At 42.6% G+C, this 22273-nt stretch overlaps 1 protein-coding gene across 1 annotated transcript in view; it reads right to left on the bottom strand.

The window, feature by feature from the left end:
• Window positions 1–14396, bottom strand: part of spon1b (spondin 1b) — a 110273-nt gene extending 95877 nt beyond the window's left edge. Inside the window, 2 exon segments of the mRNA XM_030731198.1 lie at window positions 12530–12636; window positions 13862–14396. Of these exon segments, the coding sequence (XP_030587058.1) occupies window positions 12530–12636; window positions 13862–14087 (333 nt within the window). The 5' untranslated portion in view covers window positions 14088–14396.
• Between the last annotated feature and the right edge of the window lie 7877 nt (window positions 14397–22273).

Below are 22273 nucleotides of genomic sequence, written 5' to 3'. Positions count from 1 at the left end.
GAAAGCTGCAGTCTAGACGTGAGGAAAACTTTGCTTAATTTCTGCCGGCGGTGTGCACGTTTAATATTTAGAGAAAGAGCACAGCAGTGACAGAGTGTATGATCCTCTCTGCGTCCTACCAGCCTGTTTCATCTACCGGACAGCACTGCGGTCTGTTTACAATAGAAGCACAATTAAGATAATCAAGTCTTAGATCAAGACCCGAGAAACAGAAGTTCAGTCCTAAGTTACACTCTGAGTTAAATCATAACCGTCTTAAGTCTGGACTGGATAAATCCTAAATCAACACATTAAAAATACAAGTCAGGATAGCTCTTCCTTCAGAGCCAACTGAAGACGGCCAGTTCAAGAATGTCAAGTCTAAATTTAGGGCAGTCAAATCCCACCTTAATCCCCCAGTCAAGAAAGTTAATTTCCATGTCAAGGCAGGTAATTTTCAGGTCAAGGTCAGCTGTAACTGCTGATGGCAGTTCGTGTCTGCTCTCTGTCTAAAGTGTCAGTGAACCTGCCAAGTCTGCAGAGCAGAGCAAAGACTGCCATCAGACACTTAATTTGCATGTAAATGCACATGCTCTATTTATGAGGGGCACTGGTTCCTGCTTGTCTCCTACTTTAGTGGTTTAAGTTGTACAAGATGCTAAAAATCATAGCCTAAGAGCTGTGACGATGATGATGATGACAGATGATGGCTGTGGTGCAAACTAAGATCCATTTCAGAGAGACAAAAACACAATTTTCTCATTTTTAAATGTAAATCCTAGAGTTGACTCCAAAGGTTGAGCCACAGAGAAATGGCATCATTCACCGTTTCATAGGCTGGAAACTGTAGCCTTTTAGCCTAATTGTATCCAGGCTGAAACAACTTTCAGAGCAATAAATACCATATCCAACACTGGCCCATTGGTCCTCCATTGGTGTCTTAAGAGTTTACACTGTATAATAAGCTCATGTTACAAAGGATAGATCCATCAGAGCAGTTTCAGAGTAGTGCTGCCACATTAACCCAGCACTTTGCTCAGCCTCAATGGAACGCCTTATTTTTAACAAAAAGGAAAAAAGGTCTAAATATTTAAGTGTTCCTAGCTTTACGATACATACGTCCATAATCTCACCAGCTACTTTGTTAGGTGTACGTTTTCAGCAGCTCATTAACACAAATATCTAATCAGCCAATCACATGGCAGCAACTCAGTACATTTAGGCATGTACACGTGGTCAAGGACCTGCTGAAGTTCAAAGCAAGCATCAGAAAGGTGATTAAAGTGACTCTGAATGTTGCTGATGCCAGACAGGTTGGTCTAAATATTTCAGAAACTGCTGATGTGCCAAGGTTCTCTCACACAACCATCTGTTGAGCTTACAGAGAACGATCTGAAAAGAGAAAACATCCAGCGAGCGGCAGCTCTCTGGGCTTGTTGATGTCAGAGGTCAGAGGAGAACGGTCAGACTGATTCAAGCAGACAGGAACTCGACCGTAACACAAATAACCACTCATTACAACCAACTCGTTGTGCAGAAGAGCATCTCTGCCAGAACAGGTCAACAGAAGATTGGGAAAAACACCGTCTGGTCTGATGAGTCTCGATTTCTGCTGTGGCATTCAGATGGTAGGGTCAGAATTATAGAAATAAACAGCATGAAAATGTGGATTTAACCTGCCTTGTATTAACAGTTCAGGCTGCTGGTGGTTTAATGGCTCTAGTATATTTTCTTGATACACTTTGGGCCCCTTAGTATCAACTGAGCATTGTTTAAATGCCACAGCCTACCCGAGTCCATCACTTTATGATCACAGCGTACCCACAGTGTCACGTCACAAAGTTCAGATCATCTCAAATTGGTTTCTTCAACATGACACTGAGGTCACTGCACTCAAATGCCCTCAACAGACACCAGACCTCAATACAACAGAGCACCTTTGGGATGTGTTACAACTGCAGATTCACATCATGTGCGTGTAGCCGACAAATCTGGAGCAAATGTGTGATGCAATCATGTCAGTATTGACCAGAATCTCTGAAGAATGTTTCCAGCCCTTTGTTGGATCTATACCATGAAGAACTGAGGCAGTTCTGAAGGCAAAGGGGGGTCCAACCTGGTAGTAGCAGGGTGTACCTAATAAAGTGTCTTGTAAGTGTATACAGCTACATCCTCACTGAGACCGTTACCAAAGACATAATTATTCACAAGTCTCCAGCTCCAAGCTGCATTTCCAGCACAGCGTCCTGTGCTAAAGTCCCAAACCTTGAGTGTAAACATAGTTAAGTGAAATAAATGAAACGACAGTTCAAGATAATCATGTTAGAAGTTATGATATTCAAGCCAAGAAGATTAAGGTCTCGAGTAAAGACTCCGGTCTGAAACGCTGGCTTTAAAGTCACGACACGAAGAAGAATCTGAACAAATCTTAAGTCGAGACACAAGTCTGCAAATGTACAACTACACGAAACACAGCGAGGCTTCAAGTCCAGAAAATTAAACCCCCGTTTACCCCCGTTACAGACAGCCGTGTAGATAAAAGTACAAGTACATACGTAGTAGTGACATTACCATCATGGCTTTTATTTGAACAATAAAAACTACTAACAAGTCAAAGAAATTGAAGTTCAATCGCTGAAAGCGTGAGCGATGGAAAGACAGAAAGAAACGGAGTGAAAGGAAGAGCGAGGGAGCGTGAGAAGACTTCCGGAGCAGCGTTTGTTTTCACTGCACAGCCCGAAGTCTGCGAGTGTCCGCGCCACGCTTTGTCTATCTCAGTCTCTCCCTCTCAGTCTCTCCCTCTCTGTTGAGACAGTAAACACAGATGCTTCAGAGTCCCTGCAAAAGCAAACGCAGAGCTCTGCTTAAACACACACACACACACACACACACGCACACGCAAAACAAAGACACAGAGAGCTTAAGACAGACAATGCAAACCCACGATCCCTAGAGAAATCTGACAATAAGAGTGATATTAGTGTGCGTGTCTGTGTGGTTTTTTTTTCTTTTCTTTTCTTTTTTTTTTTTTTTTTTTTGGGAGGGGGGGTATGTGCACAGACTTTGCAAGTTAGTAATTAAATGCAAAGCAGTTACAAAGGAGTGAATACAGTTAAAACCTCTGGGACTTGAGTGCAAAGATAAAACTTTTCAGAGGAAAAACACAAGCAGACAGAAAGATAGATTGAAATGTCACGTCGACACTTGAAGACGAGCTTATTTCAGAAAGTAACAAAGTTCTCTTGTCTTGATGAAGACCTCGGAGGCACCGACATTTTGCCTTGAGCTTTCCATCAATCAAAGCCGTACTATTACTGCAGAACACCGCCGAGATCTTGGGGCTATCACCAATATTGCATCATATTACATTTTTTGTCTGAGCCACCCAACCAAGGCAGCAGTGTCACATATCCAAACCGCTACTCTGTAAAAATATAAATAAATAAAGCGCGTGTGTGTGTGTGTGTGTGTGTGTGTGTGTGTGTGTGTGTGTGTAGCTTTATTTCCTAGCAAACGGGGCCAATTCTGTGGCTTTTGGCATTCAATTACACAAAACAACAGTGAAAAAAAGAGTGAGTGTATTGCTCATTGGGTCCGTTTTATATAAAAAGAGCCCCCAAAGCTCTTTTTAAAACCTCCTCCTTTTACAGTGAGATCCACATTTATAGTGCATTAATGGTTTGTGGGGTCAGTTCAGAGAAATTCTTTAAAACATTTGACTGTCACAGTGTTCAGACCACAGAGTGTTTGTGTCTTGGTTCCTGCCTTTCTTCCAGTTTGTTGTGTTCTCGTTTCTCACGCTATCGAAGGGAGAAAAGCTCTGAAAACGTCACACATGTCTGTCACCTCGACAAAACAGCATATTTAGGGAACACACTTACTGACGGACACAAAGTCAATGACAGAAGACTATTTTTAGCCTCTTTATGAACCTTAATAATCTAGTCACTGATCTCTATAAATAGACATTTATATATGAGCATGCAGAATCTGTAGGCAGCAGACGCAGTGCTAGTACTGAAAGCTTTCTGGGTACTCTCTGTAGTGCAGCTAGTATCGACCAAACATCAGGTTTTGGCTGAATGCAGGTAAAGTTTGTGCAGGGAGCTAAATCTGAAATCACAGGCCCTGATAACAATCACAAAACCATCGGTTATCGTCTGAATATTTAGCTTTAAATTAGACTTTAAAGAATGCATCTGCATTCACAGTCCGACTGCAAACAATGGAACAGGAAGTCTTGACCTGGATTTATCTGAATATCTGAGGAAGCCCCAAAACACTGGCCGTCGTCCCCCAGAGTCATCAGACGATAACCAGCGGGTTACCAGCTAGCTGGCTTCACCTCCATGGTTACATCTTCAGTCATCTGGTGTTATGAACTTTAGTCATATGTACAAACAGAACATAAGGTGAATAACATTGTTCCCAGTGACAGGAAGCCTCACCCAGAGCCCACGGTGGCAGTTTAACTTGAATAATACCTTAAGCAGGCTTTTGTTTTTGAACAGATAAACATGGATAATGTGTAGCCTATGCATATGCATATGAATGTATGCACATGCACATGAACTGGAGCCCTTTGTGTATCTATGTGCCTGTCTTCCAGCCTGCTTTGGCCACCTCAGTTTGTTTAGGCTGCTGCCAATGAGAAACAGCACAGATAAACTACGCAGGCTCCGCCCCCGACCCAAACAGTCACAGCGTGTTCAGACCGCTGCGCTCACCCTTGATCACTTTTTGCTTCCAAACACCAAAAAAAAAATGAAGCGGCGACATTTTCCGTGACACCAATCAGTGGTAATTAGTTTTTCCTTCTGCGAGTCTGCCTGAGCTATTTTTCCAGTAATGTAGATTATACCACAGTTTCACACAATACTGTGTCATTAGGATCCACATTTGTTCTTCATTTTTGGAGCTAAATTGTCTTCGTTGTGCTATTTTTGCACACAACCTCTCAGAGGTCAGCTGTCAGTTAAACAGTGTAATTAGTATAATGTCTGAAAACCATTTCATTCCATGACCTGGTACCTGCATGTTGTGTCCCACCAAGCAAATTCTTAAACCAGTGAAAGGTCAAGCCCTCGTTCCTGCAGTGGTGCTTTCAGCCGTGCGGTCCATGTTTTTGCGGTGAGGCGAATAAAAAAGTCAGCGAATAAAAAGTTGAGAACAACCAATGTTGGGAAATATTGCCAGCTCTGTACTGGCTTATGACACAAACAGCACACAATCTTTTGTTGTTTTAGAGGATGCAAAAACAATGCTTTGTGCATGCAGGCCACAGACTGAACACATTACTTTTTACAGTTATGTATTTTTCCTCTTTAAGGCTTGATTTCTTACACAAACACTTTCTTACATAAACACTAAAATGTCTGTCATGAAGCTATTAATATGAAGTGTTTTTAATGTTTGAATCACTTTGAATAACAATGTGTCACTAAGTGTAATTTGGGAATACTGTGAAACATCATTTAGATCTGTTGATGTCTTGTTTGCTGCCCAAAGCCGGCTGTGAATCAGATTCTTTCCTCTGACTTTAACACAAACCTGCAGAAACACAGCAGTGTGTGCATGTTGTTGTGTTGTGTTGCACTGTGTGCACACTTGTTGTGTTCTCTACATTTTGAACAGGTCAGCTGTTAAACACAGATTCTGGATTTGTTCGGTGGGAATGTTTGCAATAATAAAGCAGCTGTACTCTGGTTGAATCCATCCTGAGAACAGCTGCAGGGCCCCACACAGTCCCCTCAGTATCTGGGTGGGACAGTGGTACAGCAGTTAGCACTGTTGCCTCTCAGCAAGAAGCTTCTGGGTCAGAATCCAGGATGGGGCTCTGTGTGGAGTCTGCATGTTCTGTCCAAGTACTCCAGCTTCCTCCCACAGTCCAAAGACATGCAGTTAGTGGGGTTGCATGGGGGTTGGATCTAAATGGTTGTCTGTCTCTACGTGATAGCCCTGTGACAGACTGGTGGCCCGTCCAGGGTGTACCCTCAGAGCAGGGATGGGCAACAGCCCCCCCAGAAGAAAATGAATTGATGGGATGGATTTTGCCCGTGTCCTGCTTCTTCTTTGTGCTTACAACCTTATACTTTACTATGCTGGTAAAATTAAAAGCAGATTAATTGCCCCCTCATCACGGCTGCTTGTTTGCAACCTGTCAAATTTGTGCATTTCTCTTGGTAGACAATACTGCCTGAACTGCCTCCATCTTCAAAATTTTCAATAAGTTGCTCAGCACAGTAAATCTGGCCCATGAAGTCCAACTCTTGGCAGCAATATCTTTTTACAATATAGTTGTGCTTATATTCAAAAAAAAAGATGGTTGTGAATAGGAACCCAGTAAGAGATGAACCTATGGGACTACTGGGAACCAATTTTGCACCGTTTAACTTTAATCAGTGGCGGGAGCTGTAATTGCTTATGCTAACAAACTATCCTGTTATGCCAAATAACCACTTCCTGCAGCTGGATATTTAAAATTCAAATTCCTTGCAGCAGAATAAAGTTACCAGCCACAGCAAATGTTGCTGCTCAGTACTGTGGTGTCTGGTGTCTGCATGGCATATAGCTTGAGTAAACATAATGTTAGATTAACTGCAATACAGATCTGCATAATGATCATTTATTTATTTATTTATGAGAATGTTTTGGACGGCTATAAAAATCCACTTTGCTCACATTTCTTATGTCGATTCAGAAGCGCCCTAAAATGATCCGTCACCTCCTTGTGAGAAATCATTTTGTCAGACACTTAAAGAGCTGGAACTGAATCCCCAGAGAATCAGACAGGCCTGGCACTCATTGTCTTGATGCATAATGTATTTAATAAGTCCTAATCAGTGCAGCACACATTATTTATGCAAACCTCAAGCATCTGAAGCAACCAGCTTGTCAAGCATAATAAATAAAAGTTGTGTAAACTGTTGAAGTTCCTTGAAGTCAGTGAGCACACAGTTGTCCTTGTAATCTTCTGCTCATCACACACCAGAGACGGGCTGTTGGGGGGGGGGGGGGTACTCGGGCTTTGGGTGCTAACAGATGCAATAATTACTGCAGGATTACTTTAGAGGGCGATTACACTACATATCAGGTCACCATCATCCCAACCCTGCGCACATCCTTCACACACTTTTCTTTATAGCTCTCCAAGTTCTACTTGGCTTGTGTAATTGCTTCTATCTGAAGCCTGTGACTTTAAATGGATTGAGTTTGTTTATCCCGGCTAAACTCAGAACCCTGGATAATCTGTGCAAGAAAAAAAGAAGAAGATAATATCTCACGTCTGCTCAGCGCTTCGCTTATCCAAACAAACTCAGTTTGTCTCCCTGAGCAATAACACATTGCTGGCCTAGATAAATATGACCCACGTCCCACAGTAACACAAGGAGGGCTGGGAAAAACACACACGCAGTCCCCACTCATATACCCGCATGCCCATTCAGCGCATGTGTAAGCACAAAGGCACACATTTCAGAGCAGACAATGAGTGCCGGCTGAGTGCGACACTGAGTCTTCCTCACAGATGCACGCTGGCACATACTCTCCAAGGTCTGACACATACATTAAGGCAGAAGTCCTTTAATGGGAGTAATGGGGAAAAAGAGCAGATTACTGCTTAAGCAACAAAAAAAAAAAAAAAACCCAACGAGCAACAGCTCAGAGTTGTGGTGTTTCAGTGAAGCAGCAGGCGGGCACATTCCTGTACAGCTGCCAGAGACAAGCAAGCACCGGAGAGCGAGGAGGGAGAACAGCCGAACAGGGAACCACAACTGTGTTCATTTGGCTTCTCTTTCCATGCACAATAACAATCATGACATTGCAGAACTAGCTGCATAATTAACACGAGGAAAACAAACTTTCAGGCACTGCTGTGCATACCTCATTGGAAGTATTATTACATAAACCTCTACGATAAAGAGAAGCCTGGGTTGATGGATTTAGGTCATTTAGATAAAAAGCCAGACTCACTGTCGTGCTGCATCTTCTCTTATCGATCTGCTAATATGAAAACGGGACACAGAGTACGGCGTATTTAATGAATGAAGTCGTTCTACAAACTGATCTCTGTTACCGAGTGACTCCAAAGTAAAGTTTGCATTTGGATAATGAAATGTGCTTAAAAGCAAACATTATACTAAACATCTTTTTTGCCCCACCTCAACTTTTCCAAACCAAGTATTCTTTAACCCCCCCTCCCCCCGCCACAGTGCTTTGACAGGAGCTTTAATCATTTCCCACATTAGTGAGGAAAGTGGAAATTACAGCTGTCGGTTAAAGAAGGAAAAGAGTCTGATGGATTTACCAATATGTATCAAACAGATTGCAAAGGCAGATTGTCAACTTTAATTCAGCTCGAGCTCAGCCCACATCGTTCCAGTTTCTGCTCTCTGCCTACTCCCTGGTCTCAGCCTCACTCCAGACTCTGCTGGGACTCTGAGGTTGAGGCTGGGAGGTGTTTTTGTTTTTTTTTATTATTGCTCAAGGAGCAGAAATCACACAGAGCGACGTGAGCGGAGGTGCTTGAGTTTGAGCTGTTTAAACCAAAAAAGCTGGTTAGCTGAACTGCATGGCTTCCCAGCTGGCTGTCAGTGAATTGGATGTCACAGAGTGTCCTTCATCTGAATTCAGACAAAACTAAGGTCCTAGTGGGAGCTTCCTAATAATGTGGGCGGGTGGGGGGGTTCTATCATTGTACAAGCTGGTTTGTTGAAGTCAAAGTAAAAAAAAAAAAAACATTTACAGATTTCATTTTTTCTGCCTGAGGAGGTTTTCCCAAAACTTTCATCCTCAAAAACACAATTTCTCAGATCAGTACACAGCTACTCTCAACAGTTTGTGTTTTTTCTTTCGTGTCCCACGTTTTTAATGGACGACACTTTTTTTGTTGTTGTTTATCCTGTGGCTGCTGTGTGTCATTTATCATTTGCAAAGAATTCTGCAGAAATGCAAACAAGGTTCATTAAAAATTTTGTGGTTAGAAAAGTTGGAGAACCGAGAGACCGAGAGGCAACTCTGCTGCAGGAGGCCAAGATGGGCATGTGAGACTTTACGCTATGTAAAGAGATGAAACTAGCACAGCAAAAGAAGGAGGCCAGTAAACCAACGAACCAATAAATAAATATATTAATACACATAAATTCACACTCTCTGTCTCTTCTTATAGTCACTATGGGGCATGACAAACAACTGTGACTCAATAATTCATCTGGAGAGTGCTCAAAAAACCAAGACTGAACATTTTTATACGGTTGTTCATAAAGATGCCCCAACATGGATTTATTTTAAAGCTGTCCTGTGTAATACAAACACAGTAATGTTCACTCTGATGATATGTGACAGCAGATTAAAAGCGTACACTGACATTTGTAAGTGCAGCTGATTTTGGCCAATATATGGGTGCATCCCCATATCTCACCCCTCGTTTCCTGTTTACCTCTACACCAGGGCTCTCCAACTCCAGGCTTCGAGGGCCGGTGTCCTGCAGGTTTTAGATGTGTCCCTTATCCAACACACCTGAATCAAATGGCTGAATTACCTTCTCAGTATGCAGTCAAGTTCTCCAGAGTCCTGCTAATGACTTCTATATTTGACTCAGGTGTGTTGAAGCAGAGACGCATCTAAAACCTGCAGCACAGGGGCTCTCGAGGCCTGGAGTTGAAGAGCCCTGCTCTACACTTTCCTTTCTATCGACGGCATAGTTTCAAGTTCTACTGATGCTGATCATTTTGAAAAATATCAAATTAGAGTAAAATAAACAAGAAAGCAGGTTATGATTTGGAGCTTGGCCGTCTTGTGGTTATGAAGAGTCCTCTGGTTTCTCAATCAGATCGGCCCTTTGCATGCCATGCCGGGCCCTGCTGGGCCTCCTCAAGTCTCAAGCATCACGTTAACATCTGCAGTTAACTGGTTCATTTGTCTGTGGCAGTCCTGACACAATCATTTCATTCTCCACCTCCTTTCAAAACACAACATCAATCAGAAAACAAACATATTTATAAGAACGCAAATGCAAGCAGAAGCCGGAGCGTGTGCTGCACGATGCCGACACCCTTACATGACAAAGGTATAAAGCTGTAGCTGTGTCCACAGTTTTTTAACTCCAGAGGTCAGCAGCTCTCTGCAGCGCACACAAAGAGGACCTATTGTGCTTTCCCTTATTTTTGTCATATCTACACTGCTACAATAATGGAAGCTCATATTAAACATGGTCAAAGGTTCCTACAGTGAGGTCAGTGTGTGTATGAGTAATCTCTGTGAGGCGAAAGCTCAGACTTCAGATGGCTCTAAATGCTCAGTCTAAATGCTACTGTTGGATCCTGATGATGTCATAGAAGGTAAATATCTTACTAATATGGCTGTGAGTACAGAAGCCCCACCCATCTGCTGTTGAAACCTTCTGTTCACACGGAGCAGCCAACAGAAAGAAAGTTGGCTTAGAGCAGTGGTTCTAATGCTCTGGGGCCAGCCCCAGTGGTGGGGGGTGGAGACGCTGTAGGCGGGGCATGGACAGCTTTTTTTTCTTGGAAAATGATACTTTCAACTATTATTCAAGCAAAGTTCACCTTGGAACCAGAGAGTGTGAATATTACTATAAGGATCCTACGAAGCCCTTCGTCTTGTTTAACAAGACCGCCTTTTCTACATCCATGTTTATTAGCACTTTTATTCACCTGCTTTTGTTGCTGATTTGCTTTATTTCTTTGCACACTGCCACTGCTGAATGTTGGTGTGATATAGGCCGCAGGACACCCAAGGGGGGGGAGTAAAACTTAAACTCAGCTTTATTTGCTCGAGTGTAAAACAGGAGGCAGGACAGGACAGGACCAGCGGCAGCAACTTCAGAAAAACAAAATAAACTTCGCTTGATTTCCAAAAATAAAGGCAAAAACATAAATCCGGAGCAGGGAGCACACAGCAGGACGGAAGGCAGCATCGACCAAAACAGGAACGATGAGGACGCAACAACAAACAGAGGAAACACAGGACTTAAATACACAAGAGGGCTGATGAGGGGACAGCTGGGAACACAGGTGAACCAAGTAACACTAATGACTAAGGGGAAGCAAAACAGAACAACACACAGGGACCAGAAGACTATCAAAATAAAACAGGAAGTCAGACAAAGAAGCAAAGACACAGGCTAGACGCTGGGAAACATGACCAATGACAAAACAAAAGAAACCCACAAAAGGTAAACACAATTCAAAAACCAAGGACCCAGGATCATGACAGACATTATAAATTCAATTATAGAATCACATATTAAAAAAAAAATACATTTGAATGTGAAATTTAATCAACCAACAGTTCTCTGTCTTCTGGGTGGCCCAGAATGAGAAGCGGGGGGGGGGGGGGGGGGGGGTGTTTAACAACCAATAACTCACAACACTGCATACTGATCGTGTGTCAAAGCCAGAACAGCCACTGGTCGTAGACACAGGTGATTTGGTGCCAGAGTGAAGACATGCAGAGAGCCCTGAATGATTTAGCATTCCACACCTGGGGAACATGCAGTGGACGGATGTCAGTGATACAAGTGAAGGTAAAACTCAGAACATTTGCCTGAAACTTTTATGTTTATCTTATTTTCGAAGGTCTTTCGTTCTACTAACTTTGGAGGCTCTTTCACCCTGTTAGGCTGCATAAATAATAGCTAACGATTGCAGTGGTCTAATTAGGTATGCGATCTAGTCTGTCAGCCTGTGCCTGAAAAACACCTTAAAAAACACAAAACTCCCCGATGATTTAGTCTGACGGGCAGATGGACGCGATGGTGGTCGGGTGGTGTGACGCGATATTCTAATGGTTCGACTCTGTGGTGTAAAACCAGCAGCGGGAACGAGCATCACAGCGCTGCATTTGATGTAAAGATACCCGACACTCACCGGCTAAAACAAAACCTCAAATATGACCGTTTGTTAAAAGTGGTTAAATCTTCCCAGTCCTCTCTGTAAAGCAGTGGGGACGGGAAAGCAGCCTCTCACTCGTGTTTGGTAAGAGTCTGGTTAGGATCAGCGTGTGGAGGCACAGCTACAGATGTGTGTTCCTGTTTACACTGAGCAGGAGGTAATTGAGGAAGTCTGGCTCTCTCTTCAGGAGCTGCTCAGCGGGAGTTGTATTACTACTGAACCAAACATTTCACATCTCACTCTCTTAACTCTCCCTATTTATCTCTTTTCTCTCTGTCCTTACATGCCTCGTTCCATCCTCCTCTGCCTTCTCCCTCTCTGTCTTCCGCTGAATGAGCGGGGAATGATGCCATGTCTGCCTCACCCTGAAAGAGCTGCACCAAAGAGGCAGTGAGAATCTCTTTTTCCACCACAACAGCTTTCTAGCTTCATCCAGGGGAGCTGTGTTGCATCTGTCAGCAATGCCTCCTTTAACCTCCATATCAGAAGACAGCAGGGTGCAGCTAAGTCGACTCCCATGTGCACTAAAGCATGCAAATGAGTTCATCTTTTGGGAACTTTCCCAGAGAGCAAAGAGCACATTCAGTATGCACAGATCCCACCTCTTCCTTCTTCTCCCCACACCTGCTTAGCCTTACCTGGAACTGGCCGGTGTAGTCGTCATCTGCGGTGCCCTCTCTGCCCTCTTTCAGTGCGATGAGAGTGAAGCCTCTGAAATAGGCAGGGCTGGTTGCCAGGAGGACCACTGTAAAAGATGTGCGTATTAAGACCCAACAGAGACACAAAGGAGGCTTTTTCACTGTCACATCAGGGTCTTGCTGTTATGCAGGGTCACCCAGGGAAACATATGAAAGCAGAACTCCTCTGAGCACCGGTGTGGTGTGGAAGAGTGAGGGCTATAAATAGCAGTTTAGCATCTCACAGCAGAATAAAAAAGACAATAAATCTGCCGGGAGTTTTGTGTGGGGAACAGGAGCCAGGTAATGAGATCTGGGTGAAATTTTATTTGGCTCAGCTTTACCTTGACTTTCATGCTATTTGTCTTAAATTTGCTCCTGGCACTGAGAAGGAAAGTCAATATTATCAGTTTTATCCATTTTTGTTTGTTTGTTTTAGTCAACTTATTTCCTACTTAAAGACCATGAAGGCCGTGGGATGTATCTTCTTAGGTGGTGTCCTTCACAGGACCCTGATAGCTGATTAAAATGTAGCCATGGACTGCTGAAATACGATGTCACGGCCAAAAACATTGCATAGTCTGGGGTACAATCACAGCAGGGAGATTTTAAAACAAGGTGACCCTTTTGAAAAAAAATTTAAAATCCATGTTTTCATTGCCTGCAGTGAAATTAGAGCACACCATGTCACATCTAACATCCTTCCACTGGACTCATTTTCAGTTATGCTTTAGATGTGAAAGAAGAGTGTGAAACAGTTGTGTTTACAGTTGATTAGTGCCTCTTTTTGTTTCCTAAACTCATCAACAATCTCTGCGCCGCAGGCCAAAGAAGCCTTTTTTTTAATGTGCTCAAATCCACCGCGGCAGCAGCAGTTTACATTTGTAGGGGTCAGCTTAATTGGAGCCAGATCCGCGTGAGTCTCGGTGTGTGCACTTGCATGTTAGTATGTGTGCGTCCATTTCCTGGCAAGGGGCAAGGAGGAGAGGAAGTGAATATAGGTCAGACATTATAACTCTAAGTAGCCTTATCAAACCAGTACTCTCCCAGCAGGAGCCAGGGGAAGCAGACTAGGTTTGGAAAATTGCGTCCTTCGGGCTGCAAGTTCTAATAAAATGTGATTATTGTGGTTATTACCTTAAAGGCAGTAAGAACATGTGGTTAGACATAGTTATGTTTTTGAAAGTAAAAGTACACGTGCCTGTTTTTCAACTTGATAAACAATCCAGTTGCTAATTTTTCCGCAGGTTTGTGCGCTAACTGCGCAAACTGGCAAAAACAAACCAACTCTACCTCTGTAACTGCTGCCAGGCCGGTAAGTCTCCGGGTCCCCCTCCACTCTGAGCCTGAACTCATGGTGCCCATCCCTCCGGGTCCCCTGGGTCTGAGCCCGGAGGATCCGCCCGCAGTACCCGTCCGACCTGCCTCCGGAGGGCTCCTCCACGAAAGCGACGGCGTTGCACACAAAACTCGAGACGAAATAGTACTGCAAAAGCAGCAGATGCAAACACATTCCCATCTCGGAACTGCAGCCCGGAGATGGCGCGTACACTGGCAGTTCAATCAAAAAATAGAAAACCCAGCAGGGGAAAGGCGAAACAGCGGACAGAGGAACAGTTCCTGCCCCCTCCCCCGGGAACTCCCACTAAACTACGGCGGCGTCACAGTCAGTGGGAAAGGTGAAGAGAAGGAGACGGAGACGAGTCCATCCTGGAGTGAGGAGAGCGCGCGTCTGGGGCGCACCACGGTAAAACGGTCCTGAGAGGGGAGAAGAGCTGCTGCTGCTGTTCCTGGATCAGTCAGTGGTGCTGATAGAGAGCCTGGAAGCGGATCTGAGAGACTTGAGGGAAAGTCCAAAGTGGAGCTTAATAAGATCCGTTTACCCCCCCACCCCCCCTCTTTTTCCTCCATTCGTCTAAAACGCGAACAGTCGCACCTAAAGTCAACACTTAGACTCTGTGTGGATCTCACGGGGGGGGGGGGTGGGGGGGTACAAATGCTTTAGCTGCTGTTCTAATATGACAATATATATTTAAACACTCTTCAACACAGAAAGTTATTACAAACCGAAAAGTTAATTTAAAAGTGAAGCAGGAATAGAACGGTGTGTCTTTTTCTCCATCTGCTTTGCGCATCTGACTCCACAGTTACGCACACCGGCTGGATTTAATGCCCTAAGTGAGCAATATTCATTTTTCTTTCACGCACTTCGCGTATTTATGTATTTCCCGGTGTGTATGTGTCTATTTTAGGATAAATGAAGATGTAGCACACTGACACAGCACAGTATAGACCCTCAGACAACAATGAACTGATCGTTTGACTTGCTTCAGTCTCATAATAATTCATTGTTTTATTGTTTTTATTCGATCATTTCCCTGCACGGATCCAGTGCGTGTAAAACAGCCGTTCATCTCCCCTCATCTCTGCAAACACACCGACTAAAACCTCTGAACATCTACAGTCTGCAAGCCGGACTGCTTGAACTTGGAGGCAGCGCGTTTCGTCCAGCAGGTGGCGCCAGAGTGTCTTTACGCCTTAAGCTACTTGGTAAAACTGTCACTCTCCTCATCACTGCACTCTTGTACTCTTCCATCTCGTCAAGTTTTATTATAGTGTAGAGAAAAGTATGAAGGATTATGGAAATGTGGGGGGTTTAAGCTCTCATATTAAATGTGTAGTTTGGACTCAGCTGAAGCAATAAGTTGAAGTTAGATGATATTTTGATCCATTTCCTTTTTTTTATGTATCTTGTTCCTTTATGGCATTTTACAGTCCTCATTTTATTCTGTCTGAAAGAAAAAGCAACTCTGAGTAACTTTCCGTTTCTATTTAAAATAATGATCAGTGCCAACTATTGGGGGAATGTACGCGTGTGTGTGTGTGTGTGTATAAATAATAAAAAATTAATTCATGCAGAATTGAGCTGGACAAAATAAACTTACACCAAACTTGCATCTCTTATGTTTGCAGCTTTGTATCTGCCTGCCAAATGCGTGTTTATATGTATCTAACCCAAAATAGTGCTGGGGAGGGTTAAACTAAACAGTATTGGCCCGTGATGGATCCCATCTGGAGGTACTGCTCTTTTATAAGCTCTCTGACAGATGTCTGACGTCTGCAGCAAACCTTTGACCAAGATGTGGAGTCCGAACAGCTCATCACCCGTTCGGAATGAGAACAGCCTGCTCGTAGGCCAGCCAGAAACATTCCTGCACTGAAACACGCAAACTTTTTTAGGCAAGAGTCTCAGTGTGAAATGCTCTAGTCTGGTCCTTCAGCACACACTGTAGAATACGTAGAAGCATTTACATTAGCTGTGGTTATACAATATTTACCACTGAGTCATGGTTTTAAATGAGTTACTCTGACTGCATGTTAATAGAAAAGTCTAAAATATTTCTATTGTGTAAAAAAAAAAAGTCCTGCAGCCACTGCACTTGTCTTTAGTCAGCCTGCCTAAATAAGACCTGCATGAAGGTAATAAGGTTCTAATGCAGGAAGTATAGGCCAAAAGGGTGTATTAAATATGAAAATTGCACTGATCTTAGAGTGTGGAAGTCATTTCCTCTAATGGACCATAAAGTTTCTAAAAAAGCTCGTGATATTGTGCTCAAGTGTGTAATAGAATTTCTAATCATTTTACAAAGCCCTTTTTATTCTGCTCACAGAAAGCATTTGCTTCATTTATGCTCTTGTTTCTAATAAAGATGAATTGAATGTATTGAATTATATAGGCTAAGTGCTTGTTGTTGAGAGAACATGTTTCTCATTTTGTCTAGTATTTCCATAAACGGTGAAGGAGACATTTTTCAGTGGAGCGTGAGTGCTACCACTACACACAGGTTCAGCTAAGTGTAAAGGCCTGGTTTAAAGATAAAGTCACACAGGAAGCCTCCTACAGTTAAGTACTTTGAGGGAATTTAATCACTTGTGTAACAAGAGTCCGGTTCAGTTTCCATGCTGGCTCCTCACCGAGTCACACACTCATGGTTAAAATCCCAGTAATACGCCATTAACTTAACAGTCTGAAACTTTGGCTTGTTTGCTGTCCTGTTGGGAGTCAAAGGGCTGTTTCCACGTCTGTGCACAGGTGTGTCTCACACACATTACCTCAGAACAGGAGTGTGAATGGTGTGGGCTTCATCACAGTAAATTCTGAATTGTCATTTATGTATGTTTTAGCTGATTTTTTTTAAGGCCACGCCTCTCAATCTTTGAATTCAGGTGTTTTCAGTCCCATGGCCACAGGTGTATAAAATCAAGCACCTGGTCACATGGTCTGCATTTACACACATTTGTGAAGAAATGGGTCGTTCTAAAGTGTTCATTGGATTCAAGCATCATATTGTATTAGGATGCCATAAGTTGCAATAAGTCAGCTCATGAAATTCCTTCCTTCATAAATATTCCACCATCAACTGTACTGCAACAGTGCAGTTTTCCAACCTTTCTCTGGGATTGACAAAACTGTGTTCTGGGAGCTTTATGGCATGGCTTTCCATGACCAGCCAGCTCCAGTTGGTGTAATGTGGAGGTACCCCACTACTTTTCCCACATAGTGAATTATTAACTAAAAAAAAAAAAGCCTTGCCTAAAATTTCTTTGTGTAAATGACAGAAAATGCGACGTGTTTTGGAGTTGGCAGCTTAGAAGCTGGATGAGAAACAGAAAAGATTTAGCTAACTTTTATTTTTGATTGAAGAAAAATGCCCACCCTTTCAGTAAGTAACAAGGTGAATGTCTCAGGAAGCATCTTTTGGTGTGAAAAACAGTTTTAAAGTAATTATATAAGTTTCAAAAATTCAAAAAAAGCATATTTTGCAACATCCTTTTATTGAAAATTATATATAGACGTGCCAAAATCACCACTATTACTCTTTCATCACATTACTCTTGGCTAAATATTTTGCAGCTTGACAAATAGAGCTGCCTATTAATAATTAGAGACATCTCGGGATGAGCGCTAACTGACTGCATTAGAAAAATGGTCATAAACCTGCCTGCCAGACTTGATAATGGCTTCAGAAAGAAACATAGAAATATAAACATTATCTAACATTGTGACCTGTCAAACACGAGTATATAACAATGGCAGTATGCATTCAATTATGGTTCTTGATAAATTTACACAAGAATTTAAAAAAGTTTTTTAACCTCAGTAAGAATTTCCATAATCTACAATATTTAACCCTGTAAGATCGAAGTCATCACCTGTGATTACAGTAACAGAATCTGTGTTCTTGGTTTTTTAATCTTCTCCAAAAATCTTGGTAATCAGGGGAAGAAGAAAGTATTCACACTAACTCATGTTTGTTTGTTTTTTTTCCAAAGTATGATTATCTTTCCTCCAGAAAAGGGTCGGGGGGGGTTAAGCACAGCTGACATCAATTCAAACTGTTTTTATGTCCGTCTTATTACATTTTGATGCTTTTGTCTGGACAGATATCTAATATTGAAAGTTTTAGCTGCAGCTGTTTTTGAAAGAGTGAAAGAAGTAAAGTTGTCATCATACAGTAACATCTTCATTAGTAAACTTTCTGATTTTGGCAGGATACAGCGGGTGGGGTCTCGATCTCGGAGCAGATCAGGCACGTGTGGTGTGGCAGCACTCACACTAACAAAGTGCTGAAATGTACCTGAGCATGGCACAGAGAACCAGACAATAACAAGATGCTGGCAGCTGTTTAATCAAGAAACTTGGTATGATGAGTTCTCACGGGCCAAACTCTGTGACATGCCACATCACTCACCTCTAATCAGTGAAAACCATGTATCTATATGTAAAAGATAAAACAAACTTTTCAATATTGTACATTGGAAAAGCTCTCTAAAAACTGATATAGGCCACAGGCTCAGATCAGATCTATTTCTCAAATTAACAGTTGATGAAATCCAGTGTTTCTGGTATTGAAAGCAAACTGAGCAAAGCTGAATTAATTGGGGAAAAAAAACTTGAAAGTGGAGGAATTTGGGCTCCTCTTGTATGAAGTTAGTTGAAATGTCATTTGTAACCTTTTGGCCTCAAGGCCGAGCAGCAGAATCTGTTATCTCAGCTCGCCTGGAGAGGCATTCATCATTGTGTCACGATGTCTTTATTAAGGACAGAACACTGGAGAGTGCGCACACACACACACACACACACACACACACACACACACACACACACACACACACACACACACACACACACACACACACACACACACACAGACAAGTGATCACTGATTGTATCGCTGCACAGATAAATGAAGATCTAGCAGGTACGATCAGTCGCGATCATCAAACATAATTACGACAGATTGTGTGAGAGTGCAGCATGTGTGTGTGTTGTACAGTGCGTATGGAGCTGCACATGTACAACAGAAATATACAGCACTGCATGTATATTAAGGTTGTTTTACAGTGCTGCTCCTGCAGCTAATGAAACAGATGAAAACACTGACACGGTGAATCTTTTGTATTAAAGAAAATATCAAATTAAAAAGTCAAATTAATGACCGTGCCTAAAACTAAAGTGATTTCTGCACGTCCTTCATCAGGGGACGGTGTCAGACCTAAACGCTCTGATTATCGTGTTACAGATGCATCAGTTTTGAAGTGTACAAACATTACTAGCTTACAGATTGTGTACAGCATTCTTGCTTTTTACTGTATCCATCCATCATCTGTGCTGATGTAAATAAATATAAGATAAATAAATATAGGATAAATACGTTTCTCATCTCATCATCACATCTTCTTGCAGCAGGCGGCGCTCGATTGGTCCATTTTGCCGGGAGGAAGAATCAAATGAGTCTGCTAACGACAGCTGCATGGAGCATGCTTTGGAGCGCATGCCTCAGGTTTGTATCTTACACAGATTCAGATAACAAACATGACCAAGCTACAGTATGCGGTTTTCAAAATTTTGTGTCCAAAGCATATCTGCATTTTTATCTGTGCAGAATTGCTTCTATGTTACTTGAAATGTAGTTAATTTTTCTTTAGATAGTTTTGTTGGACAGTCTGTACGCTGAATCTGGACCTGGCGTGACACCTGCAGAGTATCACTTCCACCAGCACGCATCACTGCCTCATCACACACGCCTCTGGTTCAAACCCAAGTTCCTCTCAGAAGGGATGTTTGCTTTAGCTTCCTTAGCGCCATGTTAGCATTAGCCAAATTCTACTAACAGGTGACCCATTCAACCTGGAGACTGGTGACATCCCTGTTCCAGCTGAAGCCATGTGAAGGCTAGCTGTTGTCATACAACTTGACTTCCATTATAGCACACCATTGGTAACCACTGATCAAGCTAAACAGACCAAGCTGAGGTGAATTCTTTGTATTTACATCCACCAAGCTGGATTTTGATGGTAGATTCTGACTATGACACATCCTCCAATGTGTTTTTGACTCGACTGGATAGACTTCTGTGATAATCTGCTTGAGCGGTCCTTCATGGTCTTCCAGGCCTTTGGGGGGTTGCAAACATTGCCTGTGCAGTCCTTTTTAAGAATCAATCAAATCATTCATCAGTTGTCCAAAATGCAGGTACATTTACGACCATATCTACAGTCTACAGACATAAGCAAATGATCATTTGCATCTAGATTAATTTGACAAATATTTCAAGCAATGTGCACAGTTGCAATTAGTTACATGCATAAAGCAAACTGCGGTGCAGGGTTCTGACTGATTGGTTTCATAAACAGGATTGAAAGAAAATAAAATGGAAATTGTTTGGAGATGACTGCCTGTCCAAAAGCAAGCAAGTTTGAATTCATGAGATTCATGTGGAATCGTGGAAGATGATGATATGCCAATGGCACACCAGTCTGTTCTAACAAAAAGCACACACACACACACACACACACACACACACACACACACACACACACACACACACACAGTCTCATATTAGAGTCAGCTTCCTTTCTCTCACTTCTCGCTGGATTGCAGCAGTTTGGGTCCAGCGGAAATCACTGCTCTGAAATGCCTGACGGCCGTCGCAACAGTGTGTCTGCCAACAAATTATAGGGGCTGAACATCTATTATAAGGTGCCAATCAGCCGCACTTATTCAAAATTATTTTAATGTATGAAAAGTAATTTGCATGTACTCATGCCTCCTGGAGCTAAATCATTCGTGACAAATTGGTGAAGATATAACAGCGTGAAAGAACATATATGGATATGACTTTCATGCGGTCCCCATGCGTGGACATCTCTGTTCCATTTCCAAACCCTCGCTGCCCTGACACTCACCACAAATATCTGGTTCTGTCAATCAAATTTAACAAGCTGTAGATGGGGGAGGTGCTGGGAGGGGGGTGTTGGTGACTGCCCTCAAAACGAGAAGAAGACTAAAAGTAAAGGGGTACAGATTCAAAGCAGTGAGTTAATGTAACCGGAGGTTAAAGAAACGTGTGATGTGTGTTTATAGAGCCACAGGCTTAACTTCAGGTTGTTCAGACCTGCTGATGACCAATTAGTGACTGCTGGGAGAAAAAATGCAACACAGTTAAGCCATTTAATTGTGTTGGGATAAATGTTGAGAGTGGGCATGAAAAATAATCACTTAGTTCACAGTTCTAATAAGAAGAAAAATCTCTTTCAAATGTAGATTGACCTCATCACATCTAGAATAATATGAAATCTGCATTACTGCTGCGAGACGGAATAATTGAGGTGACATTTGGAGACGGAGCCAGTGATCAGCTTTCAGTTCTGTCTGCAGTACCTTTACCTCCAGCTAATTAATTTGTCTATCAAATGAATGCTGGCGGTATTTAACTATATGTGCTTCTGTTTCTACCTCACAAGTCTGTTCTACGGTACGTGCATCTTAAAATTGATGCGTGGATTGATCGGCTTGCTTTGTTTTTATGAAATAAACTAACAACTTGTTCAAACATCCAGGGCCTCAGAGGTTTCATAAAAAAGACATTAAATTACCAAATGTGTCATGTGATGGTCTGGGGCTGCTTTTCTGCTTCAGAACTTGGATGACATGACATAATTGATGGAACTGTGAATTTTGCTCTATACCAGAAAATCCTGAAGGAGAATGTCCGGCCATCAGTTCGTGCCCTGAAGTTCAAGAGCTCTTGGGTCATGTAGCAGGACAGTGATCTGAAACAAGTCCATCAGTGAATGGTTCAAAAAAACAAAATGAAAGTTTTGGAGTGGCTGAGTCGAAGTCTGGTCTGGCGCCTCACTCATCACCTAACAGCAATGAGGGCGTGGGTTTGAATCCACGAGCCATTGATTCTGTGTAGAGTTTGCAGGTTCTAGATCGGCTGCAGGTATGAGTGGCTGTGTGTCTCTCTGTGTCGCCCTGCGACAGCCTGGTAACCTGTTCTGTGTGTGTGTGTGTGCCCTGCCTTTTGGCTGTGGCAGGTCCTGACTAAAGCCCCGTGATGTTGTTCTCCTGGCTGAGCGGCACCGGTGCCGTGTTTCTGCAAAAACCGGATCACCTCATTGCCAAATCTCATCTGTCATTTCTTTCTGTGCTGTGTCACTTTCTTCGGGACTCTGAATACAGCACAGCCACGTCTGGAATATTGCTTTGACTTTTTCATTTACTGGTTCTGTTGAGCTTTTACATCATAACAAAAAGTCAGACAGCTGACTCACAGGCCACGAAAGTGTTCTTATGCTCCCTTTTTTCTTCATCATTTTCCACTTTCCTTTTTCATCCTCCTCCATTTGATGGCCTCT

The sequence above is a fragment of the Archocentrus centrarchus genome, chromosome 6 (assembly GCF_007364275.1).
Source record: "Archocentrus centrarchus isolate MPI-CPG fArcCen1 chromosome 6, fArcCen1, whole genome shotgun sequence".
Classification (NCBI taxonomy): domain Eukaryota; kingdom Metazoa; phylum Chordata; class Actinopteri; order Cichliformes; family Cichlidae; genus Archocentrus; species Archocentrus centrarchus.
This window is presented reverse-complemented; position numbering and strand designations above follow the sequence as displayed.